This window comes from Pristiophorus japonicus, chromosome 2 (genome assembly GCF_044704955.1).
Source record: "Pristiophorus japonicus isolate sPriJap1 chromosome 2, sPriJap1.hap1, whole genome shotgun sequence".
Classification (NCBI taxonomy): Eukaryota; Metazoa; Chordata; class Chondrichthyes; family Pristiophoridae; genus Pristiophorus; species Pristiophorus japonicus.
This window is the reverse complement of record NC_091978.1, coordinates 254,497,758-254,522,524: the sequence shown is the minus strand read 5'-3', so window position 1 is coordinate 254,522,524 and position 24,767 is coordinate 254,497,758. Positions and strand designations below refer to the sequence as shown.

General features: G+C 44.6%; 1 protein-coding gene across 8 annotated transcripts in view; it reads left to right on the top strand.

Annotated features, from left to right (window-relative positions):
* The window catches only part of larp7 (La ribonucleoprotein 7, transcriptional regulator), a 115,610-nt gene extending 92,584 nt beyond the window's left edge, over positions 1–23,026 (top strand). For all 8 annotated transcript variants that reach the window (XM_070871242.1, XM_070871216.1, XM_070871239.1 and 5 more), the window contains 4 exons: positions 13,481–13,605; positions 15,287–15,446; positions 22,558–22,649; positions 22,791–23,026. In XM_070871242.1, the coding sequence (XP_070727343.1) occupies positions 13,481–13,605; positions 15,287–15,446; positions 22,558–22,649; positions 22,791–22,868 (455 nt within the window). In that variant the 3' untranslated portion in view covers positions 22,869–23,026. The remainder of the gene's footprint in view (positions 1–13,480; positions 13,606–15,286; positions 15,447–22,557; positions 22,650–22,790) is intronic.
* Positions 23,027–24,767: the final 1,741 nt, after the last annotated feature.

Genomic DNA, 24,767 nt, shown 5'->3' with positions numbered 1-24,767 from the left:
TTTTTCTGAAAAACTTTTCCACGAAGGACAGGTGGACAGGTATGGCCCAACTGGTGGGGACGTTTTGCGGCGGTAGGGACGTTTTGCGGCAGCGTGGCCAGACTCATCCTTGTTTGCATGTGCGATATCCTGTCAAAGGCCTTCTCCTAGTCTTAGCTTATTAAGCAGGTGTCCGCCCTCCTGTCCCGCACGTAGGCGATTGTAGCCTCGCACTACTCGGATATCCAAGATCTTCCTGCCAGGGACAGCGCAGGTCTGGTCTGGGTGAATCACCAGCTCAAGAGCAGACTTGACCCTGTTGGTGCTGACCTTTGACAGGACCTTGTAGTCCACATTGAGCAGCGAAATGGGCCGCCAGTTTTTGATTTCCTCCCTCTCCCCCTTCTGCTTGTAGATAAGGGTGATGATGCCTTTCCTCATCGATTCTGACATGCTGCCGGCCAGAAGCATACCCTCGTACACTTCCAGCAGGTCTGGGCCCATCCAGTCCCACAGAGCCGAATACAACTCGACCGGTAAACCGTCACTTCCGGGAGTTTTATTTGTCTCGAAGGACAGGACGGCCTTTGTCCGCTCGTCCAGAGTTGGCGGGTGTTCCAGACTCTCCGCTCGCTGTCGTCTAAGACCTCCGAGATAGACGACAGGAAAGACTGGGAGGCTGCGCGGTCTGTGGGCTTGATGTCATACAGCCTGGCATAGAAGGATTTGCTGATCCTCCATGACAGGCTGTGAAGACTTCACAGAACCGTCTTCTTCCTTTAGGCTGGTGATCACAGAGCTCCCCGTGTACCTTTTTGGAAGAAGAAACGCGAATACGTCTCATCCTGCTCGACGGAGAGGAAGATGATTTTGGAGGACTCTGAGGCAAAGAGCGAGGCTTGCTGGCCCTTCACCTCGTCTAGTTCCTCTGCCACATCGACCCCCATCGACTGCAGCAGGAGCAGGTTTTGCATACTCTTCTGGAGTTGGGACAATTCCCTCTGTCTCCCTCTTGCCTCCTGAACACCTTTTTGAGGATGAAGAACCTCTTGATGTTCGTCTTGATTGTTTCCCACCAGTGCATTGGGGAATCACAGAGGGGTTTTACGGTTCACCAACCTTTGTAACCCCTCGAGTTCCTCAACGTTTTCCAGAGTCAACAGTTTCACGTTCAGCTTCCATATCCCTCTGCTAACTTTTTGGTTTTCCTGTGGGTGACAAGTCGGCCAGTTGGGGACAGTGGTCAGAGAAGAATACCGGCGTAACATTGGTGGATCTGACCTTGAGCGTGTGGGACAAAAACAGGAAGTTTATTCTGGAACGGACGGACCCGTCTGGTCTCAGCCAGGTATATCTGGGTGGTGCTCTGTCTGCAGGGTTGCTGAAGACGTCACACAGCTTGGCATCTTTTACAGCGTCCATCAGGAGTCTGGACGTGGCGTCCAGTTTGCTGTCGGCTCTGCTGGATCGTCCAGCCGCATCAATGATGCCGTTGAAGTGACCGGCCTGGACGTTGCCAGTAGCAGTGGGAGCTGCTGGAAGAGGGCCAGCCGCTCGTTCTTGAGTGCTGGCGCATAAACATTCATTAACCTGAGGGGAATTTTTATACATTACATCTGCTACGAGGAGGCAGCTGCCCACCACCTCCTTAACTTCGGTGATGGTGAAGTGGCCTCCCCGCAGCAGAATGCCCGGGCCAAAGGCCTGGCAGTCGTTGCCTCCTGACCAGATGGATGGTCCATGGGTCCACCATCGTGACCACTGCCGGTAACTGCTGAAGTGCGGCAGACCGCACTCCTGCAAGAACAGCAGGTCTGCTTTGACCTTGGCGAGGTACCCCAAGGTGGAAACACATCGCGTAGTGGATTTTATGCTACGCACATTAATAGATGCAATTTTTAAATCCATTTTAAAGTTACTGGTTACAGTTCAAAACATTACATTACAAATAAACCGTCCTTTAAGTCGGAGATCTGCCCAGTGGCCATTTCCTGCATACATAGATTAACACTAAAAGTCTACTTCACCTGGGCTGGGATACGGGTCATCTTCTGCCGTGGGGGTGTTTCGACCAGGGGACTGCTGCAGTGTTGTCAGGTAGTCCGATATATCCTCTGCGTTGTTCTCGTCTGGTGTTGGTGGTTCCCTCTTTTCATCACTCAACGTTCTCTAGCTGGGGTGCTTCGGTCGCTGCATCGCTCCCGGTACTCCGGAGCTCGTGTGCGCTGGGCACTTCGCTGTTCCCGGAGCGGGGCTTCAATGCTCCCGGTCGCCTGGGGCTGTGGATTTGTGTTTTGCCTCTTGTTCTGGTGGCAGTAGTGAGGGGCTTTGTCTCATCTTTCGTCATCAGATGAGCTGCTGTCGCTGTTGTCTGTCGTGGATGTTGGCCGCCTCTTCCCTTTCGTTTTAGCAGGGGCCCTTGCTTGCCTCCTCCTTACGCTTGCGGCCCTTTTTCTTGACTGTCTCCCATCCCGCGCCATCATCTGCTGCCTCCTCGTTCATGGTGTGCTGGGGGAGTGCTTCACTGCTGGGTGCTGGTGTCTCGTAGCTCGCCATAGCAGGCTTCTCTTCCTCCCTGACGTGTTCAATGTCCACGAGGGTGGTTGTTTCTTTGCACAGCATATTGGTCGGGGGGAGGGTGTAGGTCTCCTGGAGTGTTGTGTTCCTCAACTTCCTCCTCCTCCTAGTGCAATGTTCTTTGCCGCCTGCGCATAGCTGAAGTTACGTTTGGGGCTGTTCTTGTAAAGATGCCCAACCTGACCACAAAGGTTGCAGCACTTGGTCTCTTTGCAATCCTTTGTCTGGTGGCCTTCGTTCTTGCAGTTGTGGCAGATGATGACTGTTTTGCAGCTTGCCGCCACGTAGCCTGCCTTCCCGCAGGTCCGGCACACATTGGGTTGGCCAGTGTACACCATGTAGCCCCGACTTCCTCTGATGGCGAAGCTGGAGGGGGGGGGGGTGCAGGATGGTTCTGCTGGCGTCCACTTTCATGGTGACCTGGATCTGGCGCTTGCTGGTCCAAATCCCATGGAAGTCTTTCAGGTGCAATGTTTGTCCTGCTGATACTACACTGCAGCAAGCAAATCTGTGGTTCTGAAGATTCAGATCCAAAACTTTAAATAGTCTTTTCTCACCACAGATGTTGATTAACCAGCTGTGTGATCAGAATTCACTATTTTTTGTTTAAGATCTATGCTCTGCCCTGGCTCTGTTAAACAGATTGAGGAGGATATAGGCACTGGAATGTACCTGTTCTATCTTGCCCCTGTTGACAGAGAATGCTCATTGATACTAAAATTCCCTGGATTCTGGCGAGGTCCCAGCAGACTGGAAAACTGCAAATGTAAAGCCCCTATTTAAAAAAGAAGGCAGACAAAAAGCAGGAAACAATAGACCAGTTAGCTTAACATCTGTGGTTGGGAAAATGTTGGAATCCATTATTAAAGAAGCAGCAGAAGGACATTTAGAAAAGCAAAATTCGGTCAGGCAGAATCAGCATGGATTTATGAAGGGGAAGTCATGTTTGACAAATTTGCTGGAATTCTTTGACGATGTAATGAACAGGTTGGATAAAGGGGAACCAGTGGATGTGGTGTATTTGGACTTCCAAGGTGACATAAAAGGTTACTGCACAAGATAAAAGTTCACTGGGTTGAGGGTAATATATTAGCATGGATAGAGGATTGGCGAACTAACAGAAAACAGAGTTGGGATAAATGGTTCATTCTCTGGTTGGCAACCAGTAACTAGTGGGGTGCCGCAGGGATCTGTGCTGGGACCCCAACTATTTACAATCTATAGCAACGACTTGGAAGAAGGGACTGAGTGTAAGGTAGCCAAGTTTGCTGATGATACAAAAATGGGAGGCAAAGTAATGTGTGAGGAGGGGACACAAAATCTACAAAAAGGACAGACAGGCTAAGTGAGTAGGCAAACATTTAGCAGATGGAGTATAATGTTGGAAAGTGTGAGGTCATGTACTTTGGCAGAAAAAAAATGAAAGAGCAAGTTATTATTTAAATGGAGAAAGATTGCAAAGTGCTGCAGTACAATGGGACCTGTGGGGTACGTATGCATGAAACGCAAAAAGATAGTATGCAGGTACAGCAAGTGATCAGGAAGGCCAATGGAATCTTGGCCTTTATTGCAAAGGGGATGGAGTATAAAAGCAGGGAAGTCTTGTTGCAGCTATATAAAGTATTGGTGAGGCCACACCTGGAATACTGCTTGCACTTTTGGTTTCCATATTTACGAAAGGATATACTTGCTTTGGAGGCAGTTCAGAGAAGGTTCACCAAGTTGATTCTGGGGGTGAGGGGGTTGACTTATGAGGAAAGGTTGAGTAGGTTGGGCCTCTACTCATTGGAATTCAGAAGAATGAAAGGTGATCTTATCGAAACATATAAGATTGAGGGGGCTTGACCAGGTGGATGCAGAGAGGATGTTTCCACTGATGGGCGAGACTAGAACTAAAGGGCATGATCTTAAAATAAGGGGCCACCCATTTAAAACGGAGATGAGGAGAAATTTCTTCTGAGGGTTGTAAATCTGTGGATTTTGCTGCCTCAGAGAGCTGTGGAAGCTGGGACATTGAATACATTTAAGACAGAAATAGACAGTTTCTTAAATGGTAAGGGGTTATGGGGAGCGGGCGGGGAAGTGGAGCTGAGTCCATGATCAGATCAGCCATGATCTTATTGAATGGCAGAGTAAGCTCAAGAGGCCGTATGGCCTACTTCTGTTCCTATTTCTTGTTATGTTCTTATTGATGTAAGACCCTGAAATCCCCCTTGATCACCTCTGCCTCAGCCTGAGCCATATCTCAGAAGTGATCCCTCTGCATGGAGGCATTGCCTGTATTTATTAGTGTTGTATTTCCTTGCTTATTTTTGCCAGGATAAACCCATAATTGGAGGGTTTACCATCTGCCAAAGCTGAGGGTCCAAATTCAAGGATCTTTTCTGGCACTGCTTGGTAGATAATGTCACTGCACCCATGTGGCCTCTTAAATATCCCTGATTTTAATCATTCAACCATTCGTGGCTGTGCCATCAGCTGCCTCGGCCCTAAGCTCTGAAATTCCGTCCCTAAACCTCTTATCTCGCTACCTCTCCTCCTTTTAAGACACTCCTTAAAACTTTTTCTGCCCTAATTTCTCCTTGTACTGCTCGGTGTCAAATGTTTTATAACACTCCTGTGAAGCACCTTGGGACATTCTACTATACGAAAGATGGTATATAAATACAAGTTGGTATTGTCCAAAGGCAGTGTTAAATTGCAGCCTCTATTCCATTATTTGAAAAGGTACCTCCTGTTTTCAGCTGCTTTTCAACAAATACAATATGCACTTATTTAATATCTTTAACATAATAAAATGTCCCAAAGTGATTCACTGAGAAGCACTGAAAATATCCAGACCCAAGTAATGGTGGAAGAAGACTTGGGGCAGTGACCGAAAGCATTATCAAAGAGATAGGCTTTGAGGATTTTTAGACAGGCATGACTTTGTACGGCAGAGGGGTTTAGCAGAGGCACGCCTAAGGCGGAATATTATCTGAATGGCGGAAAATTAGGAAAAGGGGAGGTGCAACGAGACCTGGATGTCATGATACATCAGTCATTGAAAGTTGGCATGCAGGTACAGCAGGCGGTGAAGGTAAATAGCATGTAAGCCTTCATAGCTAGAGGATTTGAGTATAGGAGCAGGGAGGTCGTAATGCAGTTGTACAGGGTCTTGGTGAGGCCCTGGAACATTGTGTTCAGTTTTGGTTTCCTAATCTGAGGAAGGATGTTCTTGCTATTGAGGGAGTGCAGCAAAGGTTCACCAGACTGATTCCTGGAATGGCAGAACTGACATATGAGGAGAGACTGGATCGACTGGGCCTGTATTCACTGGAGTTTAGAAGAATGAGAGGGGATCTCATAGAAACATATAAAATTCTGACGGGACTGGACAGGTTAGATGCAGGAAGAATGTTCCTGATGTTGAAGTCCAGAACCAGGGGTCACAGTCTAAGGATAAGGGGTAAGCCATTTAGGACCGAGATGAGGAGAAACTTCTTCACGCAGAGTTGTTAACCACTGGAATTCCCTACTGCAGAGAGTTGTTGATGTCAGTTCGTTAGATATATTCAAGAGGGAGTTAGATATGTCCCTTCCGGCTAAAGGGATCAAGGGGTATGGAGAGAAAGCAGGAAAGGGGTACTGAGGTGAATGATCAGCCATGATCATTTTGAATGGTGATGCAGGCTCGACGGGCCGAATGGCCTATTCCACCTATTTTCTATGTTTCTATCGGAGGCCGAATGGGGACAGGGAGGGGCTACAATGGAAGACTGGTCCTGCATTTCTTAAAGATGTCTGGAGATGAAAAGCAAGACTTTCTCTCCACCCCACTTCAGTGACTTGAGCACATAATTTAGGCTGACACTTCAGTGCAGTACTGAAGGAGTGCTGCATTGTTGGTGATGCTATGTTTCAGATGAGACGTCAAACCGAGGCCCTGTCTGTCCTCTCGGGTGGATGTAAATTATTTGAAAAAGAGCAGGAGTTCTCATGTCCTGGCCAATATTTATCCCTCAACCGACCTCACTAAAAACAGATTAACTGCTCTCTTTTATTTCAGTGTTGTTTATGGGCCTTGCTGTGTGTAAATTAGCTGCTGTGTTTTCTAACATTACAACCGTGACTACACTTCAAACATGTATCATTGTCTCTTAATGACTGATATCACAAAAGGCACTATATGAATTTATTTTAGATGTATGGTTCAATACCATAATTTTGCAATGTGGCAGATGATCAGAGCTGCAGTGCATCATTCATCACACATTTTGGTTTTCATAAGTGCCAGTTAATGGGTGCGTTTATGCCACTCTTTCTGATTTTACATGTCACTTGTAATACTTCTCTGATGGCTCTGGATGATTTTTGTTGGATACATTTTTTTTTACCCTAAAAAGTTCAGAGCTATCCTGATGACCTAATGGGTAAAGGCACTGCATCATGCACTACCAAATCATGCAGACTAGAATGTCTTTGGTTCAATTCCTGGTCTCTGTTGTGCTATCTGATCTCTGCTGGGGCAGTTGAGGTGCTGCAATTGGCCTCTAGTCACCTTGAATGAGGGAAGGGAAAATCTTGCTTTTGATCACTCTCCAACCTTCGTGTCATATTTGACCCTGAAATTAGCTTTTTACTACATATCCACAGCATAACTAAGACCGCCTATTTCCACCTCCGTAATATCGTTCGTCTCTGCCCTTGCCTCAGCTCATCTGCTGTTGAAGCCATCATCCATGTCTTTGTTAACTCTAGACTTGACTACTCCAACACACTCCTGGCTGGCCTCCCACATTTCTACCCATATAAACTAGATGTGATCCAAAACTCGGTTGCCCGTGTCCCTAACTCTCCAAGTCCCCATCATCATCCCTGTGCTCACTGATCTACATCGGCTCCTGGTTAAGCAACTCCTCGATTTCAAAATTCTCATCCTTGTTTTCAAATCCCTCCATGATCTCTCCCCTCCCTATCTCTAATCTCCTCCAGCTCCAACAACCAGCAAGCTAGAGGAAAAAAGGCTTTGCTTCTCCCACTCCCAGTTCAAAGGAAAATAGCATTGTTTCCTTTCCCTATTTGACCTTAACTGATGTCATCCAGCCAAATGTCCACAATGCTGTGTTTACATATGTACTTGCTGAATTCTTGATAGGATTACAATATGAAGTGCTTATTTAATTGAAGTTATTATTTAAAATTCAGCCGCTTCCGGAAAAACAACCCGACCTCCATCCAAGCAGGTTATGACTTCTATTGGCTCATCCCAAACACGGAGCTTTAAACAACAATAAAAATACTGGAAACATGGTGTGTCATTCAACATCCATGGCGATTGCAGATATGATTAACTCTAGGAGTTTGTACTGTGATAAATGTGTCCAATTCTGGACACCGCACTTTAGGAAGGATGTGAAGGCCTTAGAGAGGATGCAGAAAAGATTTACAAGAATGATTCCAAGGATGAGGGACTTCAGTTGTGTGGATAGACTGGAGAAGCTGGTGATCTCCTTAGAGCTGAGAAGGTTGAGAGGAGATTTGACGGAGGTGTTCAAAATTATGAGGGGTCCAGATAGAGAGAAACTGTTCCCATTGGCAGAAGGGTCGAGAACCAGAGGACACAGATTTAAGAACCACCGCCAGGCGACATGAGGAAAAACTTATTTTTGCAGCGAGTGGTTGTGATCTGGAATGCACTGCCTGAGAAGATGGTGGAGGCAAATTCAAAAGAGAAATGGATGTATACCTGAAGGAAAAAAATGTGCAGGGCTATGGGGAAAGGCTGGGAGGTGGAACTAGCTGAAGTACTCCTTTTTTTTTCTCTCTCTCATTTCAAAATATACTTTATTCATATAAAAATTTGTACAGTACATTCAAAAGCAGTTCAGTACATTTAGCTGCGGTCAGCAATCCCATACACTACATTTGGGTGCTGACGGCAGTTCCGTTCGATACATTTCCTTGCTTTTCATTTCAAGTACAATTCAGTACAATACGGGATACGTTGTAGTACATTCGACAAATTACATTACGTGTGTTGCTATACAGTACACGGAATGCTCTTGCATGGGATCGACATGCCAAATGACCACCTTCTGTGCTGTAACCATTCTATAATTCTATACATTGTATGTCTGTCACTGCCCCATTTTATACTGTTAACTCTCAGCTGAAAAGCTCAGCAGAAATGAAGCAACATCCCAGTAAAGGGTATAGAACAGAGGCTTTTAATACTTAAGTTATTTAATTTTTAGTTGAGATGCAAGGTTTTGCTCGTCTTGCTCGGTGATCTTGCTGCAAGTCATGTCTGAAACTTGGCGAATGCATTAGAAAGCAATGATAGGAAATCCAAAACCTGCTGAGCTAACATAAATTGGAGAAACAGATCTCTTTTTTTTTGGTAGTTTAAATTAATTGATTAGTTTAGCTTTTGAACTCAATCTTGATCCAAGCTAAACATAATCACTGTTTCAATTTACAATCTTTTATCAAATCTTGATGTGTGTCTGACAAAATCTTGTGCACTGTTGTATTGTACACAATAGGAGGTTATTTGCTTAGGTGCTTATGCTAGCCGGAGGCTGGGTATTGGAACACACACTCTGAGCTTAGTATCTACCATGATTAGGTTGCAGAGAGGCAAGCAAGCACCTCCAAATGGTGGAACTGCAGTTTAATTTTTTTAATTTCAAAATATACTTTATTCATATAAAAAATTTGTACAGTACATTCAAAAGTAGTTCAGTACGTTTAGCTGCGGTCAGCAATCCCATACACTACATTTGGGTGCTGACGGCAGTTCCGTTCGATACATTTCCTTGCTTTTCAGTTCAAGTACAATACGGGATACGTTGTAGTACATTCAACAAAATTACATTACATGTGTCACTATACAGTACACGGAATGGGTGACGGTACATTTACATTTTTTTCTTTTCAACGTGCATTACGAAACACCTTACATTGTACATGGCACTACATAGGTGTTGACAGATCATGGTGCTCCATGTACACGAAAAAGAAGTTTCAAGTACAGCCCGATGGGAGTTTTGTACTGATTCCTGCCCCCGGGTTTACTGTGGAACTGCAGTTTAATGGGTTACTATGTATATTCATGCATGTGGTTAGGAGGATATTGGCAAACAGAAACCCTGCATTTTATAGTGACTACTGCCACTTGTGAGGAGCTCCAAGCATCGTCTATCCACCTGGCAAAGCCTCAAACCCCTGCTCGTCAGTTATCCAACAACCAGCTAATGATTGTTTGTTTCTTTGCGAGGAAATAAGTGGGGTTGAGATAGCTCCAACTTGGAAGTTTAGTGTCAGCCGTAGCTCAGTGGGTAGCGCACTCGCCTGAGTCAGAAGGTGGTGGGTTCAAGCCTCCCCCAGTGACTTGAGCACAAAAATCTAGGCTGACACTCCAGTATAATACTGAGGGAGTGCTGCACTGTTGGAGGTGCTGGTCTTTCAGTTGAAACGCTAAACCAAAGCCCCGTCTTCCCCCTCAGGTGGACACAAAAGATCCTATAGCACTATTTTGAAGCAGAGCAGAGAAGATAGATATCCCGTGTCCTAGCCAATATTTATCCCTCAATCAACATCACTAAAACAAATTATCTGCTCATTATCACATTGCTGTTTGTGGGAGCCTGCTGTGTGCAAATTAGCTGCCACGTTTCCGTTATTACAACAGTGACTACACTTTTTTTTATTTTTTTAAACTTCATTGGCTGTAAAAGGCTTTTGGACATCCTGTGATTGTGAAAGGCAAGTCTTTCTTTCTGAACAAAGTCAACTTTCTCTGGTAGATTTAATAACGCGATACCTGAACCACCCAAGTCCATAGTGTTCCAGGCCACTATTAATGATTGGCCAGCTGGCCTGACCCAGTAATGGAATCTGGAGAAAAGGGCCAGTCACTGGGGGCTGGGATTCTTCTGACTTGGTTGCTGATAGTCCTGCAGGACAAAGTCTTAATGTATAGGGTGGTCCCAGTGGGACAAGTAACGGGGAACTTTGCAGTGCCCTCCTTTTGATTAGCTGATTAAACTCAGATCTGCACGTCTGTGCAAACTTGGGGATTAAAGCCTCTGTTCTTGGTTAAGTGCAATGCATGTCTGTTGAGGGAAGAGTGTACATTCCAAATTGAGCAAACACATGGGTGTAGATTGTTCAGTGGTTTAAATTGGGAGTGCTTAAACATGGTGATAGCTATCAGTCGATCAAAAGAAAAATAATGATTGGAACCATTTTTGAATCAACTTTGGGGCATGCTTGTTTTTTTTCATAAACAACTTTTGGTAGTGCATTTTAATTTTAATGCACTTTTAGGACCCATTTATTTCTGTTTGGATGGAAGAAATTGGGTGAATTCTCAACTTTATTCTTTGTGCTGTAAGTGACCTAATTTAGCTGCATTCACTATTAGAAACCAGCAGGTTGTCCACATTATTGCATATCAACCCAAATAGATCCAAAATCGCCTTGCATAACACCTCAATTTAAAGCTTCAGTGATGAACTTAATAAATATTGAAAGAGTTTTTGGAGTGGTCAACAGTCGCTCAATATTTTACATGTCTTTAATCATTGTAAAATGTCCCAAGGTGCTTCAGCAGCATAATTTGAAAAATCTGACAACAACAACTTGTATTTATATAGCGCTTTTAACAGTTAAATGTCCCAAAGCGCTTCACAGGAGTATTACAAGACAAAAATTTGGCACAAAGCCACATGAGGAGAAATTAGGGCAGTTGACCAAAAGCTTGGTCAAAAAGGTAGGTTTTAAGGAGGAATGAGAGGCGAAGAGGTTTAGGGAGGGAATTAGAGCTTGGGGCCTAAGCAACAGAAGGCTTGGACAAAAGACAACGAGCCAAAAAAGGAGATATTAACAGTGGTGAGCACGAACTTGGCAAAAGCAGTGGCTTTTAAGGAGCTTCTTAAAGCAGTGAACTTGGAGAAAATTTTAGTGAGGTCTAGGCGACTGAAGTCACAGCTATCGATGGCAAGGTGAAGGGAGAGAGTAACTCAAAGGCCAGATTCAGAGGAACAGTTTGGTGGGGAGGGGCTACAGGACTGGATGAGCTTAGAGGTTGCTTTGTTAGAACTAACTGAAAGCAAGCAAACCGTAAAGGGAAAAAAAACAGGATAAATCATTTAGCATTTTCCTACGATTCCAAGACTGTACACAGACTGACAGTCAGTATCAACAACAATGTTGACTGCACTGTAAGTAGTTTTCTACTGAGCAACCAGAAACAGCTGTGGCAGCGTACCCATGTAAATTCAAACTCTGGTGCTGCCAACTGTCAATACACATGACCATGAGTGCCATGTTGGCCTGTATGGCCCATCCCAAATTCTTGACTCGTGCAGGTGGGCTGCATGTTACAGCCACTAGTATTGTTGCCTGATTTTTGCTAGAGGTGGCCATTGCACGCAGCAGCCTTGTTTGTCTTGTAGCATTGTTGATGATAAAGTCCAGGGTGCCATCAGCAGTCGTGTTATTGGGTAAATGGAACATTAGCTAATTTTCTCTTCTCTTAAAGATGTTAACTCATCATTGGGCTTTGGTTCTACAGGTCACCATTGCCGTCTGGTACCTTGTCAGTATTCATGCGTGTACCTTGTCAGTGAATGTTTTGAAGACTGTTCAATTAGGCGGAGGGCACAACAGGCATGCCTAATCCTGACCTCACCTTGTCTATACACCCATGTGCACGCACATACACAGCCTTCTAAAGATTTTCTAGATGGGGATCAGGAGCAGGATATCTGGCTGTTCTCCACCCTCCAATTCTGGGACATTGACACCAATTGCGGCGCCTGTACCATTGCCTTCATTAGTTGAGGTCATTCATTTATAGGCAGTCCCTCGGAATCGAGGAAGACTTGCTTCCACTCTTAAAATGAGTCCTTGGGTGGCTGAACAGTCCAATATGAGAGCCACAGTCTCTGTCACAGGTGGGACAGATAGTCGTTGAGGGTAAGGGAGGGTGGGACAGATTTGCCACACGCTCTCCATGAGAGTCTTGAAGTTCCAGGTCCCGAACTTCATGTTATGAGTGGAGGATGCCTGTGCATGAGTTCTTTTAACGTGGGGTGACCATTGCACACTGGCTACCACACTGGCTTAGCTGAGCAAGGTCTTGGTCCAGTGCAAGAGGGTCCAAGACGATTGGAGACTAGGCACTGCTGTATGAGCCTAGTTGCCTACGGCAAGATGTTGGCCGCAAGCTCGGCACTGAGTCATGCCATTGATGATAGGTGATCCGAGGCTTGGTTGGGGGCAGACATTGGGAGGGTCAGTGGTCCACTGGAGTTCCAAGTAACTGGTAACTCGGCACAGACCAGGATCAAACTTGGAAACCCTGAGTTTTTTTATATTTCAAAATATATACTTTATTCATATAAAACTTTGCACGATACATTGGAAGGCAGTTCGGTACACTTGGATGCGGTCAGCAATTCCATACAATACATTTGGATGCTGACGGCAGTTCCGTTCAATACATTTGCTTGCTTTACATTTCAGGGTACAATCCAGGATACATTGTATTACAGACATGTGGCACTACACAGTACATGGAATGGGTGAGGGTACAGTTACATTTCTTTACAACATACATTGCTGAACTTGCATTATACAGGGCACTGCCCCTGATCTGTGTGCCTCTGCTACTCACTGGACAAATTCATTGAAAATCAGGGGAACCTTCAAGGCTAATCTTCAGAGTTTTAGGAATTTACATTCTCTAAGGGAATCAACTGGAAGATGTAAGTTTAATTAGCATGCAAATAGTTTTGAAAAACAAAAGGCTTTGAAATTGTGCTTGGGCTATTGGGAAGGGGGTGGAATGCTAGATTTCTTTGAATGTGTTAGTGTAAAATATCTTGAATTTCAAAGCTATTGATGCAGACCATATTGTTCTCTTCTACTAAAGCAAAGGTTAACGATGAAGGAACCCAGCCCTCTGTGAAGGTTAACACCCTGGGGCCTCAGTTTGTGAGTGGAGTCATTGTGAAAATCACCAGTACCGAGCCCCTGCTGGGCAGGAAACAGATCAAGGTAAATGTGTGCCCTCGAGCTGTAGGCTTTTTTTGGAATCAGTTCTTGGGGCTGCCTATCGTCCTGTAACATTTTGTATGTGCTGTTTGTGTAGATAAATAGTAGTATATTTTGAAATTTAAAAAAATAGTAGTTTTCTTGGTGATTTTAATCTTTTCCTGCAGGCTAAATAGATATTCCAAGATTAGGAGTTAGTGTAGGTTTTGGAAATTTTTTTTATTTCAATTAATACTGAAAGTACTTTTTTTAAATAAAAAAAACATCCCCCCCCCCCCCCCAGACTGATTCATAAAGTGCCCTCGTATTTATATATTTTTTCCCTCCAAAAAGTTTGAATGATTGACTTGTTGATCATGCTGATGGTCAAAAAAAGTAATGACTGATCATAAAAGCACTGCGGCCCATTTAGCTCAACCTTCCTTAGAAACCTACACTCTGCCCTTCTCTCTGCAGAATAATTCCAAAGTTTTTGTCACAAATCAAACAAATCTTTATTTTAAAGTTTTTAAGCTCCACTTCCTGCTCTAACCATAAATGCAGTACCTGGCTTGGTACTGAGCCATGTAGACTAGGAAGGTTCTAGGTTTGATCCCAGCTCTACTGAATTAGTCAATCTTGGCAAGGGCAGCAGTAGTTGTGTTACAACAGGCCTGGGAAAATTTGTAAGGATTCCAACTAGTAATCACTATCCAGTGATCTGTACTGAAAATTCACATGTATAAATGTTCAATTAAGAAAAAAATTGGCTGAAATGTGGTCTCCTACAGTTGGATAGCCTGCCAGTCCCTGGCAAGGTTCATAGGTGATAAACAGCTGCTGGCTCACAACTGGGCATGGACTCGAATTGTTGATCTCGGCCAGGCAGTATTGAGATTACTGCAGTTGACCTCGTTCTCTAGGCTAGGAAAGAAAAATCAGGCTGGGTTCTTGCTGGGTATCAACCCCCTCCCCTCTCCCAATGAAATATATGGACACCAGGATAAGGCTTGTCTGTGACATCCCGATCAATGGTCGTTTATCCCATCGGCACACAAGGAAGGACCACTTGGGAGATGTATCGGAAGTCCACTCCTCGCTAAGTAAGTACAACTCCTGGTGTCATACTAAGTAATACAACTAAGGTTCCCATGCTCGATTCTAGCTCAGCTGGGTAGCAGTAGCTGTTTTAGAACAGGACTGAGCCCGTGGCCTAGGGAGGGGAAAATCTATTTTACTGGGAACCACTGTTGTATACGTATGAATTTCTAATGACCAGGGGATCTGGTTTGGCTATGATGCCTTCCTCAATTGAATAACCTACCAACATTCACTGACTGGGCTCATGTGTGAAAAATGACCACTTGGTGAGATACCCCAGCAATAATCTCTCCTTTTTGAAGAACAGGGTAGAAAATAGGTTGATTCAAGGGATATGGGGATCGGGCAGGAAAGTGGAGTTGAGGTCAAAGATCATCCATGATCCTATGGAATGGCAGAGCAGGCTCGAGGAGCTGTATGACCTACTTCTCCTAATTCTTGCGTTCTTTTTTTTAAAAAAAAGGAGAAAATTTAAGGGGCAAGAGTGAGACGGGGGAAAAAAAATACCACTACAGTGATTTTGCAGTTCATAAGTTAATGTTTGGAATAGGAAACCATTTGGACTGCTCCTTTCTTTAAAAAAAAATGTTTACTTTGTGTGAAGGATGCTTTGATGGAGACATCTGAGGTTTTGTACGTGGACCTGCTTGAAGGGGATACTGAGGGACATGCTCGGTTTAAAACCCCTGCAGATGCCCAAACTGTGATGCGAGCACAACGAGAGATACAGAGCAAGTACAACTGGAAACTTGAGCTTCTCTCAGGTCAGCTTTAAGTTTTCAAAATCTAGGTTCCTGTGCAAATATTTAATTGTGTGCAAGAAAATATCTCTAAGCCTATTTTATCATCAAAAGTTGGGAGTTGTTCTCCAAATCGCACTACACTGTAGCTTTTAAAAAATATATAATTTAGCCTTGGTAGTAGAATTTCTAAGATTTTTATTGTAAGACATAGTAAATTTTTTAAAAATAGTTTCAAGCAGGGAATTGTCTGTTTGGGGGGGGGGGGGGTGGGCCTGGGGCTGGTAGGGTGGCTGGTAGGAAGAGTCAAAAGGAGGATGCTGAACAAGGTAATTCAAACCCTGACAATGTCAGCTGCCTGCTGTGCGATGGTGCTGAATGGAAGCTGTATCTCCAGATGTGCAATGGGATATATACTGTTGTAGGGAGAGTTGTCGTGTGCTTTTTAGCAGTCATTTCAGAACACCTGGGAGCCAGAAACTACTCAAGCTGACATCTCTGGTGTATGGGTAGAAAAGTAGTGGCATTTATATACTTTAGAAAAATGACCCTCGACAAATACTTTTGAAAAGTCCTTGCTGCGCCTGGACCTATGTCCATTTAGCTTTAGATCATTTTTTAATGGATTAATTTATCTCACATTTACATTGCAACTTTTAAGTATCGACCATTGTTTTGATGCAAGAGAGAACATAAAATAAATTTTCAACACCTATCTTAATAATTACTGCCACGTAAACCAGTTACGGAATAGAATGCATTAAATTTGCATGGACAATAAAGCCTCTTTGATGGAAAGTGCCAGCTTGCTGTGGCCCTAACCCTGTGCAAATCCTGGTTCAGAGTCGCTTGTATGAGATTTCCAACATTATCTGGGTGTCTGCCCCAGCAGGATAGCCAGGAATTCAGCGACATCTTTCCACTATGGTACAGTATGTTATTTCAACCAATATAAAGAAAAATCATAAATTTTTGATAGTTGCCTAAATTTGCTGAAGTTCTGGAACCCAGTTCGTCCAGGATCTGGTCCTGGCAAGTTATTGGGGACAAATGCAGAAGAACTTCCAACAGATAATGTCTTCCCACCAGTCTCGCCTGCTTTGGTGACATCTGTATAGAGGCAGGGGAGAGTGGGTGCAGGAAACACCTCCAGATCTGGCAGAAATTTCTCAACATTAAAAAAAAAAGCACCTGAGCGCATAATCGGCCCGAACCAAAATTCTGTCTCCACTTGTCCCGTTTGCGCTGCATTTCTTCTTTTTTCCTCCCCACCTCCCCTTCCAGTACCCAGGCCGCATTTAATCATGCAGTCCAGTTGTGATGGGTACATACACAATAAAAACATTAAATATTTTCCTGTGCTGGATAATTCTAATTTGGGAATCAAGTGCCAATGCTATAGTTATGTGTATCCACTTAGCTTAGTTGGTCGCACTCTTGCCTCTAGTCAGAAAAGCTGTGCCTACTAGGAGTTGAGTGCATAATCTAGGCAGACATTCCAATGAGATATATTGAGGGAGTGCTACATTGCCAGAGATGCTGCCCTTCAGGTGAGACATTAAACCAAGGCCCCATCTGCATTTTCCACTGTTTCAAGTGAACAGTAAAGGCTAGAAATTTCCCCTTGACCCAATTGGGGGCTGTATACTACTGGGACTTTCTGCGCCCGGATGTCCTGCCCCGACGCAGAATTGGGCTATATGCCCCTCAAAGAAAATGGAGCGCTCCGCTTCCTTCGAGGAGCAGTAGGGGGGCGCGCAGGCCAGCTCTGCGCGAATACTCCGCATAGCGCTAACGCGCTACAACACCCCTCCCCTTCCATTAAAGGGAAGGGCTGCTGTGCACTCTGCAGGCCCTTTGGTGGCTGCCCAAAACAGAGTGCCGTGCTGTGCTACACGATGGTAGCCCGGTTGACACGAGGGCCGCCATTGTTGGGCCAACAAAGGTGGCGACCCAGGGCGCCAAAGGCCTCCCCTTGAAGGGGCGCCTAGCAGCGGATGTCATCGCGAAGCTGGTGTTGATATGCACCTGCGGCCCGCAGGGCAATTTCCCCCACTGGGTGAAAAGAAGTTGGTGCGGGGGCTGATGGGTCGACGTGGTCCGGTGAGGGGTCGGCATGCACGACGATGACGTCCTCGCCAGTTGTGCGCATGCCCAGGGCACTAATCGCAGGGCGCGCTGCTGCCAGGACAGCGCCCCCCCTCCCCCAAACCACCGGGGCAATCGGGCAATTTCCCGGGAGATGGTAGCACCCCACTCCACCAGGTGAAAATGCCATTGAACCCCGTTAGCGCCCCTCAGAGACACCTAACAGGGCTATAAAAAGGGGCAATTCGCCCCCTAAAGATCCACGGTGCTGTTGGAAGAGCAAGGAATTCTGCTGGTGAGCATTGCTCCCTCAACCAGTACTAACTAAAATAGAGATTCACTGGTTGATTCATTTCAACCTTGCACTTGCATTCCATGTTCAACATTTGAAAACTTCATAAGCACCAGAGTTAAATGGAGAGATGACCAAAAGCATAGATGAAGAGTTAGATTTTTAAGGAAGCTTGGAAGGTGGGGAAGATGTAACAAGATGCAAGGATAAGTGTGGGGAGAAGATGGCTTTAGCGTTCTTGCTAATAATGGAGGAAAGGGTTACACAGTTGAATGCTCTGGACCAGAATTCATAGAGCAGGCAGGGGCGTAGGGCTGGAGGAGAGTTCAGAGGGAGCAGGGGAAGTCCATTGAGTGGCAAGGCCAACATTTATTCCCCATCCTTAGTTGCCCTTGAGAAAGTGGTGGTGAGCTGCTGCCTTGAACCACTGCAGTCCATGTTGTGAAGGTGCTCCCACAGTGCTTTTAGGGAGGAAGTTCAAGGATTTTAATCCAGCTTTGACAATTGGACATCGTTCCAATACTGCTACTTTTGCTGCCCATGATTGTTATGTACTGAGCACAAGCAATGGTTATCAGGCCTATACATGCTGACCACATTTCTTGCTGGACTAAACCCTATATAGAAACATAGAAAATAGGTGCAGGAGTAGGCCATTCGGCCCTTCGAGCCTGCACCACCATTCAATAAGATCAGGGCAGATCATTCACCTCAGTATCCCTTTCCTGCTTTCTCTCCATACCCCTTGATCCCTTTAGCCGTAAGGGCCATATCTAACTCCCTCTTGAATATATCCAATGAACTGGCGTTAACAACGCTCTGCGGCAGGGAATTCCACAGGTTCACAACTCTGAATGAAGAAGTTTCTCATCTCAGTCCTAAATGGCCTACCTCTTATCCTAAGACTGTGTCCTCTGGTTCTGGACTTTCCCAATATTGGGAACATTCTTCCCACATCTAACCTGTCCAGTCCCGTCAGAATCTTATACGTTTCTATGAGATCCCCTCTCATGCTTCTAAACTCCAGTGTATAAAGGCCCAGTTGATCCAGTCTCTCCTCATGTCAGTCCAGCCATCCCGGGAATCAGTTTGGTGAACCTTCGCTGCACTCCCTCAATAGCAAGAACGTCCTTCCTCAGATTAGGAGACCAAAACTGAACACAATATTCCAAGTGAGGCCTCACTAAGGCCCTGTACAAATGCAGTAAGACCTCCCTACTCCTATACTCCAATCCCCTAGCTATGACGGCCAACATACCATTTGCAGCCTTCACTACCTGCATGCCAACTTTCAATGACTGATGTACCATGACACCCAGGTCTCATTGCACCTCCCCTTTTCCTAATCTGCCGCCATTCAGATAATAATCTGCCTTTGTGTTTTTGCCCCCAAAGTGGATAACCTCACATTTATCCACAATATACTGCATCTGCCATGCATTTGCCCACTCACCTAACCTGTCCAAGTCACCCTGCAGCCTCTTAGTGTCCTCCTCACGGCTCACACCGCCACCCAGTTTAATGTCATCTGCAAACTTGGAGATATTACACTCAATTCCTTCATCTAAATCATTAATGTATATTGTAAAGAGCTGGGGTCCTAGCACTGAGCCCTGCGGCACTCCACTAGTCACTGCCTGCCATTCTGAAAAGGACCAGTTTATCCCGATTCTCTGCTTCCTGTCTGCCAACCAGTTCTCTATCCACATTAGTACATTACCCCCAATACCATGTGCTTTAATTTTGCACACTAATCTCGTGTGGAGCCTTGTCAAAAGCCTTTTGAAAGTCCAAATACACCACATCCACTCTGCTAGTTACATCCTCACAAAAATTCCAGAAGATTGGTCAAGCATGATTTCCCTTTCATAAACCCATGCTGACTTGGACCGATCCTGTCACTGCTTTCCAAACGATATATTTGAAAGTATTTTCTATTAACTTGGTTAGGAAAGTATTTTCATCAACAGGGTTAAGGAAAGTCTTGAGTAAGCTCATTAAAATTACTGGCTACACAGTTATCACACCCCCCTGGGATCAAACTCCCCCCCCCCCCCCACCCCGGATCAAAACTCTTTTTTTTTTCCCGGCCCCCACCAGCTTGGGCCCCGCAGCAACCTGCTTGTTGTGGCCTTCTAGCCCGGGAAGGCAGCGGGCTGGCCTGTGCGGGAGACCACTCGGCCTGGGATAGGGGTGGGACGCATCGGTTCCCACGCTGCAGCACACAGAGGTTGGGGGCAAGAGCTACTGCACATGTGCGCACACTCCAACGCGCATGTGGAGAGCTGCCAGCACTGTTTTTGGCGCAGGGCCCTAAGCTCTGCCCCCCCCCCCCCCCCCAAATCGACTGGCATGCCGCGCCAAGCCCCGGGAGAGGCAACATAGCTGCCAGAATCGGGGGGGATTTTTTCGGCGCCGTTTTCAGCCCATAAAGTCGCCGCATCTCTGGTGAGTGCGCCGAAAAAAGGAGTGGGTCAAATTTGAGCCCAATCGTAGGAGAAAAATAATTCAAGATCGTCACCTGACCAAACATGAAAACTGCTTTTATATTGTGCAAGACCACACTAGTGTTGCTGGTTCCCAAAGTATGGGCCTTCTGCTCTGTATGCAAGTCAAATGACAAATTGCCAGGGCTCATCAAAACCATCAGCCAGAAGACCTGCTAAAATGCATCCTCCCAACAACTAGTTTTAGTGAGCTTTGATAATTATACATTCAACACTCAGCCAGTGGTACAAGACCTGGACTTTGAGAACTGGTGGCAATGCCATGAGGTTTGTGCAATGTAAAAGTAGTGGGGAATATCATGTAATGTTGTCTCCAAAGTTTCAAAATGAACAGGCACCATATGATTCCCCACCCCAAATTGGGACATGCAACAAATCCACTGAATATGAAAGAAAATGTTTTTTCACATTAAGTACATATACCTACCCTTCCTTCCTTCAATCCTCCCCTTAATTCATGGGGAGGCAAAAACACACCGTAGCCAATTCAGGAAACAGCTTTCAAAAATTGCGCTCTGCCCCCTCAAAGGCAATCGGACAAACTCCAGAAATCCCCAAACGTATTTGATATTAATGTGGAATTTTTTCTTTCTGCCATCAAGTGGTTTTTCAGGAATATATCTTCTTGAAGAATTGCAAGGAAACAGTCCTTGCTGTCACCTCCACAATGCTGTTTCATAGGTCGATATCCCGCATGAGGAAAATAAAACTTCCATGCATCCAGCCTGTCTCCCTGCTTTTTCAATTTAAATGGGTGGCTCGTAATTCTTCCCAGTCCTATCTCTTCAAACAATTTTATCTACTTGAAGGTTAATGATGCCCTTAATAATTTTAAATATTTGAATCAGATCCTATCTAAGTCTACATCTCTCCAGTGAATCCAAACCCAAAGAACACAATCTATCTCCATAGCTCAATGCATTCGGGCTGGGGATCATCCTCGTGCTCGTTTCTGTACCTCCTTTTGAGGCAAAATCTTTTTTTGAATGGAGGGACCAAAATGGTAGGCAATAGTTGTACTAAAGATGAAAAAAAACACTTTTTGTAAAGTTACTGAGATGTGTTAACAAATGGCCATGTTGTAAAACACTAAATAAAACTAAAAATATTCCCTGCAGTGGGGCAGCTGCTTAAGGCAGTGAATAGTGAGGTCATCCTTGCTCTGTGTTGTTAGCTGATCTCTGACAAGCACAACTAGCCCAGCACCCATGGGCTTTTTGAATGGAAACCATGGTCACCTGGTTACAGTCACCCCTGATAGAATAAGTATGACCATGGACCATAGGGTGAGGACCAGATAAGAAGAGGCTGTATTTTCCTCCCCCACTATCTAGGCTCACACAGAAAAATGGCTACTTGGATGGGATATGGGAGGCCGCTCAGTGAAGACGAATATCTACAGCTGAAGAAGGAATTTAATTCTAATATAAAACAGAAAATGCTGGAAATGCTCAGGTTGGGCAGCATCTGTTCAGAGAGAAACTGAGTTAATGGGCCGAAAATTGCAGTCTCGCCAGGTGCATATGAAGTGCGTGCACACCCGGCGAGGCCTCGCAAATGCGTCGAGAACCGGCTTTTCTGATCTGTCACAATTTCTTGACTGATTCTATGCATTTTCCCTCCCCCCCCCCCACCCCGGCAGGCCATCCGCGTGGCAGAGATTGGGCTATTTGCCCAACTTGTGCCCAGCGAATGTCCTTCAAACTTTTACACCTGGTGAAAAAGTTAATCATTTTTATATTTAAAAACCCTGTCCATTAAGGTAAGTTTATTTTTAACCCGATTGAAACATTTTTAATTCCAAAAAATATTTTTTTCTAAAACATTTAATTACGTTTAATTTCAATTAATTTTAAATTAAATTTATTGTGCTGTTTCTTGTTTTAAGGGGTTATTCTCATTGATAGTAATGGGAACCCGTACAAACGAAGTTTCCATTATTATCAATGAGAATTCTACCTAGTTGATTGGTGGTCCAGGCCCACGTGATCTCAACAGATGCGTTTGTATGTGGAAGACATCTTCCCATGCGCTGTGCAGCAAATGAAGGCCTCCGACCGGAATCATGCGTTCCTCCGGGACCAACAAGTAGTTTCGTAGATTTTTTTTTCGGATCAGACATTCGTACGAAGGAAGCCTCCGACCGCAATTTTTGGCCCAATGTTTCAGGTTGATAACCTTTCATCATAACTGGATTCTAATATGGTTTCTTGCATTTGTTTTCATTCTGTTTTCATTTTATCAAAAGGTGACGGTGAACAACGTTATTGGCAGAAGATTTTAGTGGATAGACAAGCAAAATTAAACCGACCACGGGACAAAAAGCGGGGCATGGAGAAGGTAGTTTACAAGAATATTGTTCATTTGAATATATTTAGTGCATTGCTCAATCTAAAAAATGTGACATTTTGTTTCAGATTTTTTTTCCTACTAACATTTCAACTGAGAAAGAAATAAGCTCTTAAAACTTCTTTGTTGCAGTTGATTGTCAAGGCTGAAAAAATTATCGTGGCCAAGACGCACAAATCTGGCAAGCACATACATTTCTCTGAAGACTGAAGACGGTCAACCTTGAAGTATCTTCTTTCTGTTGAAAGGATTTTATTTTTACTTTGAAGAATTTTAACAGTTTTATACTGAATGTAGATACTGTTTGCAGTAGCCAGAAAGATGTTCACAGTCACACTTTAATAAATACAGTATTGTTTGACTTTCAATGGATTGTGTAAATTTGAGTTTGCAATACATTCTCATTATTGCTTTGGTGTCATGATTTAAAAGCCACAAATCAATTTCCATGATTCTCTTCTGGTATTGAAGCTGCTTAGATTCATGATGCATTAAAATAGCAGGTGTGGTTAGATAATCATTTTAGGTGTATGATTTTAAACGTCGTCCCAGAATTTTGCTTTGTGCAGCTGCATTTCAAATAGCCACTTTGCAAACTTTTGTTCATGTACACGAACATTTTTCAAAAATGACTTTTGGTATTTTGTCAGGGACAGATCGACACACATTTGTAAGTGGTTTGTGAAATAGACCATTGAGCCTGCCTTGACAAATATAAAAATTCCAACAAAATGTGGTTTTCACTTTTCTTAATAGGCAAGTTCTACAAGGTAGTACTTAAGTCCTTGGTTTGATTTCCCAGTCGGCGCTGAGTTACATGATCTCAGTTGGGACAACACAGTTGCTCTCAGCACCTCTGCACTGGGGAAGAGAAAAATCATCCAAAGTTGCTGCTCCTGATCACAATGTCCTAGCTTCTGCTGGAAAGTGTACATACGTCATTGTAAGGGTGAGAATAGTAGCCGGCTCCACTGATCCCTTCCATAATCAGTAGCCCACTGACATCTGCTCTCGAGGCTCACACATGGAGAATGGCCACATGATTGAAATACTGAAGGCCCATGGAGCTGCACCTGGAGGAGGGGGAGAAAAATAGCTCATTTTGTCTTGGTATTCCTACTGACCGAGCGTAAATTCCCCATACTGTTCGGAAATCTGAGATACCAATGTAACGGTGTAAGCACAGGACGGTACTGATCCGAGAATAAGATTTTGATTTCCACATATTTTCAGGTAAATCGGATGCCCGTGGAATCGATTGTCACTTGTACTTGGCTTAATGTTGAAACAGATATCCAAATTTGAACATAGCTCCATTTAATTTTCATTCACAAAAATTTGTTTTTTTCCCTGTGGATGAAAAAATAAAATCAAGTGAACTTTGCAGGCAGTTGTGCTTTTTGGCCACTTGCAAGCTGGGTGGTTCCTTCTACCATTGTAGCTAGAAAAGGGCTCAACTTACCAGTTACTTGCACTGTACCTTTGTTTAGTGTTTTGCCTGCTGTGAAAATTGTCTAATATAAATGGGGGGAAATAGGAGGTGGGTGGGGTGGATTGACCCATCCACCTCCACGGAGGTGTGTGGGGGGCCTGACCCATCCACCTCCATGGCACGAACCTGGTATTGCAGTACTTCCAGGAACGGTGCAGTGGCTCTCGGCCTTTTGGCTAAGAGCATTGGCGCAGAGTGATCCTTGAAGTGTGCAAGGTGACCTCTGGCGTTTGTGATTTGATAAAGAATTGGAAAGATTGGCTACGAATTAAAAAATTTTTTTACAGTACCCAGCATCTGAGCCAGCTTCCGAAAGCGGTTCTAGAATATAAACGTCACGTGTCTTTTGAGGTTGTTTCTACCACTCCTTTTTTCCTGAAGTCAATTGGGTACAAGTCCATGGATCCTCATCATCATCCTCTATTTATGTGTAAGCCTAATGTTGACTGGTTATTCAATTACATGTGGGGGTGGAGGGGAAAAAAACTCAGCTGACTATCTAATCCTGTCTTCAACCAACTGCACTTCCTGCAGAATTGCTGGACAGTGATCAGATGTAGGAATTATTCTATCTCCCCATCCTTAATAGTAGCATCTTATCACTGCCCTGGCTGAAA